Source organism: Scyliorhinus canicula, chromosome 15 (genome assembly GCF_902713615.1).
Source record: "Scyliorhinus canicula chromosome 15, sScyCan1.1, whole genome shotgun sequence".
Lineage (NCBI taxonomy): Eukaryota > Metazoa > Chordata > Chondrichthyes > Carcharhiniformes > Scyliorhinidae > Scyliorhinus > Scyliorhinus canicula.
In genome coordinates this window covers 143644398-143651129 of record NC_052160.1, presented here as the reverse complement: position 1 = coordinate 143651129, position 6732 = coordinate 143644398, and the positions used below count along the sequence as shown (strand labels likewise).

General features: G+C 51.2%; 1 protein-coding gene across 1 annotated transcript in view; it reads left to right on the top strand.

Annotated features, from left to right (window-relative positions):
* Positions 1-219: 219 nt before the first annotated feature.
* LOC119978192 (chitotriosidase-1-like) overlaps positions 220-6732 on the top strand; it is a 58712-nt gene continuing 52199 nt past the window's right edge. The window contains exons 1-2 of the mRNA XM_038819621.1: positions 220-280; positions 1804-1996. Coding sequence (XP_038675549.1) covers positions 220-280; positions 1804-1996 — 254 coding nt within the window. The remainder of the gene's footprint in view (positions 281-1803; positions 1997-6732) is intronic.

Here is a 6732-nt window from a genome sequence, read left to right as displayed (position 1 = left end):
CAATGATGTGGAGATAGCAGCGATGGACTGGGGTGAGCACAGTAAGAAGTCTCACAACACCTGGTTAAAGTCCAACAGGTTTATTTAAAATCACAAGCTTTCAGATGAAGGAGCAGCGCTCCGAAAGCTTGTAATTTCAAATAAACCTGTTGGACTTTATCATGGTTTTCACATTCAATGGCATTACCATCACTGAATACCCCACTATCAACATCCGAGATGACAATGGATCAGAAAGTGAACTGGGCTAGCGAGATAAATACTGTGGCTACAAGAGCAGGTCAGAGGCTAGGAATCTAGCACCATCCAAAACCATGACCATCACCATCCAGAAGGACAAGGGCAGCAGATACCTGGGAACGCCACTGCTGGGAAGTTCCCCTCCAATCCTGACTTGGAATCACCATTCCTTCACTGTCACCGGGTCAAAATTCTGTAACTCTCTCCCTCGCCATCCTGTGGGTGCACCAACACCACACGGACTGCAGTGGTTCAAGAAGGCAGCTCACCACGACCTTCTCAACTGCACTTAGAGATGGCAACAAATGCTGGCCTAGCCAGAGAAGCCCACATCCTGTAAAAATAAATAAATAAATTGTTTACATCCAGATTGACTGGATTTCAACAAACTGTTAACGCCCTGGGTTTGATTCATCTGAAAATGAAATCATCATCAAAGATATAGAAGATTAAACAGAATAGAAATTAATTTACGACATTGATATCAGAATATCCTTTACACCGAGAATAATCAAATTAAAATATTAAGTTAGTTTAGTTTATAATGAATCCTTTGAGACCAAAACTCTGCAGACATTTGCTAATTTTTTTCAAAAGATGGCGCCGGAGCCAGGCGACTCTCTGCAAGCTCTCCCCAACAAATCCACTTTTAACTTAACTTATACTCGTTCTAACCTTTTAAAAATTAATTCTAAAGCTAACATTATTACTCACCTCTCTCTTTTATTCCTATTATGTATTCTCATGTATTTTCTTGAATTTTGTTTAATTCCCTTTTCTTCCATGTACTGAATGATCTGTTGAGCTGCTCGCAGAAAAATACTTTTCACTGTACCTCGGTACACGTGACAATAAACAAATCCGATCCAATCTAATCCAAATGTGATATGAACTGAAAATGTGTATATATTTTTATTTTAGTGAGTTTGGTCTCCTTACACTACGTGTCATTGGGTAAGTTTTTGTACTTTTCTATTTTATATAAATTGGTCAGTTTCATTGGTCACGGGAAAGGTAATGTCGGGTGGAATTTAATAGCCCCATCTGGCAGCAGGTTTGGAGGTGGGACAGAGTTTAAACAGTTGAGTGATATAAAAGTGTCAGGTTTATACAGCCAGGAGACTTTTCCACTTCCTAAACGTGATTGTTTTCCTCGCCGTCAGCTCCTGGGGATTTCCACCTCCCATCCTGCAAGATGTTCACAGCTTCTCCTGTTTCTATCGGTTAGTCAGGCTCCTCGAAACATGGTTTGGGTTAAATATCTGCCTCCAGTGTAAATTAAACCGTGAAAATGAATATAAATGAATAGAAGTTGTGAGAGACATGAATCCAAACTGCGCACAGCTCTCCGGCAGGACACTGGAGACAAATAAATTACTTTGAAGAAAAATGCAAACGTTTCCCTTGGAACCAAAGTCAAAGTTCCCTCAGAACCTCAGCAAATGTTTATTCCCGTCAGGCCCAAGGATTCTGGAAAGTCCGTCACGTGTTTCTTTTTTAAATTTTGTCACCTTATTGTCTTTAATATTTCAAATAACTACAATCTTTTCTTCATCACTTTAGTCCCGTCCTACGTACTGCTCTGTTACTACATAAAAACAACTGCCACAATTATACCAAGCATTGACTTCATCCCAGAAAAGATTGACCCTTCCCTCTGCACCCACTTGGTTTATGCGAATTTCAGAAATTCTCCCAATCTGGCTGAGTGGAATGATAATGATATGTACAAGAGATTTAATAATCTGAAAAAGAAGTAAGTGATATCATTTTTTCTGAACTGTAATTAGAAATTTCAAATCCATTTTACGATGTACAGTTATTTTTGTTTTCGCACATTAACTTGCTAAAATAATTCTGTAACCAGGTCTGAAATCTACTGCTCCTGACTGTAGTACGGAGGCCTGGATGGTGGGGAACCTAATTTGGTGGGAAGCAAAATAATCAATTTCCTGACTGATGCACTATCAATGACAACAGAAACGAGGATGTAGTCCGAATTGAAGGCTTTAATCGACAAGGGGCGCGATTCTCCCATATGGGGAGAAATCGTAAGGCTGGCGTCAAATCCGGGCGGGTTTGACGCCAGCCCCCCCCTTCCCGACCGGGAACCGATTCTGGTCCCCGTAAACTCCGGCATCGCGGGCTTAACGGATTTCGTTAAGCCCGCTTGCCAGAGTTAGCGCCGGCTGACGCGTCATATGACGTCAGCCGCGCATGCGCGGAATAGAAGACTCCAACCCGCGCATGCGCGGATGACGTCATCGCGCATTTGCGCGAAACCCGCCAATGCGCGGGCCGGGATGCCCCTCAGCCGCCCCGCGAAGTGATGCAGCGGGGCGGCGGAGGGACAAAGAGTGCGCGGGCATCGGGCCCGCTGCCCGCGATCGGTGGGCACCGATCGCGGGCCCATGGCACCCTTGGCACGGCCGTCGTACTGCCGTGCCAATCGGTGCCATGGTTTTAAAAATCGAGAGTTTACGGCCGTTTTTATGAACGGCCAGACCAGGTGTGTTTGCCGTTCGTAAAAACAGCCGTAAAGGGCTGGGAACTCGGCCCATCGATCAGCTGAGAATCGCTGCTGGCCGTAAAAAAAACGGCGGCAGCGATTCGTATCGGGAGTCGGGCGTGGGGGGGGGGGGAGAATAGCGGGAGGGCGTCGGAACAGCGGGGCAGTAAAATTTTACGAGCCACGCTATTCTCCGCACCGTCGTGAGTGCGGAGAATCGCGCCCAAGATGTTTCCCCAGCAGCTCAAGTACAGAAAAGGCAGCTGCAGGGGAAACACGGGTTCTTATACCCCGCCTCAATGGGCGGAGCTACCTTACATTCTGACCAATGGGTTACAAACCATTGGGCCAATGAGCAGCGAGCCTTTTCCACCAATGCTGGCTCAGCACTCCCAGGTACCGTAGTACCTCTAGTCATACTACCACATTCACCCAACTGTTGAAAAAAATTAACCGGGGGGGCTCGCTGCTTTATCGTCCAGCCATAACTGGCGGTCTGTGCGGGTGGAATAGCATAACTGGTAGTATGCCTAGTGATAGGGTACTGCACTCCTCTCGTACGGCGGCTGTCCACTGGCCCGTAACTATTTACAGAGACATCTACGGTTCTAGAATTCTGGCAATAGGTTGTGTGCATCTCACAGTCAAAAGAGTCCATCAATAGTTCACAGTGACTCGATCAGGCGATCGGGAGCCTTGGTCGTCCTTTGCGATCGACGGAGTATCGGTGGAGACGTCGATGGAGGTGCAGACGTCGGTGACTCCAGGAGTGTGGATCCGGTCCCTGTGGCGGTTTCAACACCCCTAGATGGCGCTGGTGAGGATGGTTGGACCGGGGAGGGGGCGTCTAATCCTCTAGGTGGCGCAGGTGAGGGGGTTGCTGGACGAGGGAGGGGAGCATCTGTAGAGTGCAGTTGTGGGTGGGGGTGGTCCGGGCCTAGCCTGCGAGAAAAACGGTTGTCCAGGGAAGGGGGCTATGGTGAGAGGTGCTGGTGGGGGGGGAGGGTGGGGCTGGTGGCGAGGGCGATAGAGGTGATCCGGCGGGCGCCAGGTCCCGTAAAGAGACCGTGTCTTGTCGGCCGTCGTGGTACTCCACGGATGTGTATTGCGGGTTAGCGTGGAGCAGTTGGACCCTTTCAAGCAACGGGTCCGATTTGTGTGCCCGCACGTGTTTCCGGAGCAGGATGGGCCCGGGGACTGCTAGCCAGGTCGGGAGCGGGGTCCCTGAGGAAGATTTCCTGGGGAAGACAAGGAGACATTCATGAGGTGTTTGGTTTGTTACAGTGCAGAGCAGGGACCGGATGGAGTGGAGGGTATCTGGGAGGACCTCCTGCCAGCGGGAGACTGGGAGATTTCTGGACCGTAGGGCCAGTAGGACGGTCTTCCGTTCTCCCTCTCAACCTGTCCGTTACCCCGGGGTTATAACTGGTCGACCTGCTTGAGGCAATGCCCTTGCTAAGCAGGAATTGACGCAGTACGTCGCTCATGAAGGAGGACCCCCTATCACTGTGTATGTAGGTGGGGAATCCGAACAGGGAAAAAATGCTGTGGAGGGCTTTGATGATGGTGGTTGTGGCAGGGGATGGTGAACGGGAAGCGGGAGTACTCGTCAGTTGAGGAAGTATGTGTTGGGTTGGTGTCGGGGAGGGGACATTTGAAGTCCATGCTGAGGAGTTCAAAGGGACGGGAAGCCTTTATCAGATGCGCTTTCTCCGGGCGGTAGAAGTGCGGCTTGCACTCCGCGCAGATGTGGCAGTTTCTAGTGACTGTCCTGACCTCCCCGATGGAGTAGGGCAGGTTACGGGTCTTCACGAAATGGAAGAAATGAGTGACCCCCGGGTGGCAGAGGTCCTTGTGCAGGGCTCGGAGGCGGTCCACTTGCGCGTTGGCACATGTGCCGCGGGATAGGGCATCAGGAGGCTCGTTTAGCTTCCCAGGACGATACAGGATCTCGTAGTTGTAGGTGGATAGTTTGATCCTCCACCGCAAGATCTTATCGTTCTTTATCTTGCCCGGCTGTGCATTGTCAAACATGAAAGCTACCGACCGTTGGGCAGTGAGGAGGGTAAACTTCCTGCCGGCCAGGTAATGCCTCCAATGTCGCACAGCTTCTACTATGGCCTGTGCTTCCTTCTCGACCGAGGAGTGGCGGATTTCGGAAGCATGGAGGGTACGGGAGAAGAAGGCCACGGGTCTGCCCGCTTGGTTGAGGGTGGCTGCCAGAGCAACATCAGACGCGTCGCTCTCGACTTGGAAGGGGAGGGACACAAGTTCAGGAGTTTTGCGGTCTGGAGGAATTTGCGGAGAGTGGTGTCGTGGTCCCTGCTGGTCATGGCCGCAGATGGTGACATTATCGAGATACGGGAATGTTGCCCGTAAACCGTATCGGTCGACCATTCGGTCCATCTCTCGCTGGAAGACCGAGACCCCGTTTGTGACACCGAAGGGAAACACTTAAGAAGTGGTGAGTCGCCCATCTGCCTCGAACACAGTGTACTTGCGATCGCTCGCGCGGATGGGGAGCTGGTGGTAGGCAGACATTAAGTCTACCGTGGAGAAGACCTTCTACTGCCCGATCCTGTTGACCAGCACGGATATACGGGGAAGAAGGTACGCATCTAGTTGCATAAACCTGTTGATGGTCTGACTGTAGTCTATGACCATCCTATTCTTGTTCCCGGTCTTCACCACCAAAACTTGTGCTCGCCAGGGGCTGTAACTAGCCGCAATGACCCCTTCCCTCAGAAGCCGCTGGACCTCGGATCTGATGAAGGTCCGGTCCTGGGCACTGTATCGTCTGCTCCTGGTGGCGACGGGTTTGCAATCCGGGGTGAGGTTTGCAAACAGGGAGGGGGGATCGACCTTGAGGGTCACGAGGCTGCTGACAGTGAGGGGGGGGGGGGGGGGGGGGGGGGTATAGGGCCGCCAAATTTAAACGTCAGACTCTGAAGATTACATTGAAAGTCTAACCCCAGGAGTGTGACCGTGCAGAGGTGGGGAGGACGTAGAACCTGTAATATTTGAACTCCCTCCCCTGGACAGTGAGGTTCGCTACACAATACCCCTTTATCTCAACCGAATGGGAGCCAGAGGCCATGGAGACCTTTTGGTTGACGGGATGGACAGGAAGAGAACAGCGTCTTACCCTGTCGGGATGTATAAAACTCTCCCTGCTCCCAGAGTGATTTAGAGCAACTTGAAAAACAATGGCTGAATCCAAGGGTAGGATGCCAGGGTATCACCGTTGTTTTCTGAGCATCAACCTGAGGAGTAATGGAGGAATGAAGTTGCCATGGAGATTACATGTGCGAGAGAGTCGGGGTGTGTGTGTGAGAGAGAGAGAGTCGGGGTGTGAGGGAGCGACAGAGAGAGAGAGAGTCGGGGTGTGAGGGAGCGAGAGAGAGAGAGAGAGTCAGGGTGTGAGGGAGCGAGAGAGAGAGAGTCAGGGTGTATACGAAAGGGAGAGAGAGAGAGAGAGTCGGGGTGTGAGAGAGAGAGAGAGAGAGAGAGAGAGTCGGGGTGTGAGGGAGCGAGAGAGAGAGAGAGAGTCGGTGTGCACGAGAGAGAGAGAGAGAGAGAGTCAGGGTGTGAGGGAGCGAGAGAGAGAGAGAGAGTCGGGGTGTGAGGGTGCGAGAGACAGAGAGAGAGTCAGGGTGTATACGAGAGGGAGAGAGAGAGAGAGAGTCAGGGTGTGAGGGAGTGAGAGAGAGAGAGAGTCAGGGTGTGAGGGAGTGAGAGAGAGAGAGAGAGAGAGTCAGGGTGTGAGGGAGCGAGAGAGAGAGAGAGAGAGAGAGTCGGGGTGTGAGAGAGAGAGAGAGAGAGTCAGGATGTGTACGAGAGGGATAGAGAGAGAGAGTCGGGGTGTGCGAGAGAGAGAGAGAGAGAGAGAGAGTCGAGGTGTGCGAGAGAGAGAGAGAGAGAGAGAGTCAGGGTGTGTACGAGAGGGAGAGAGAGAGAGAGAGTCGGAGTGTGTACGAGAGGGA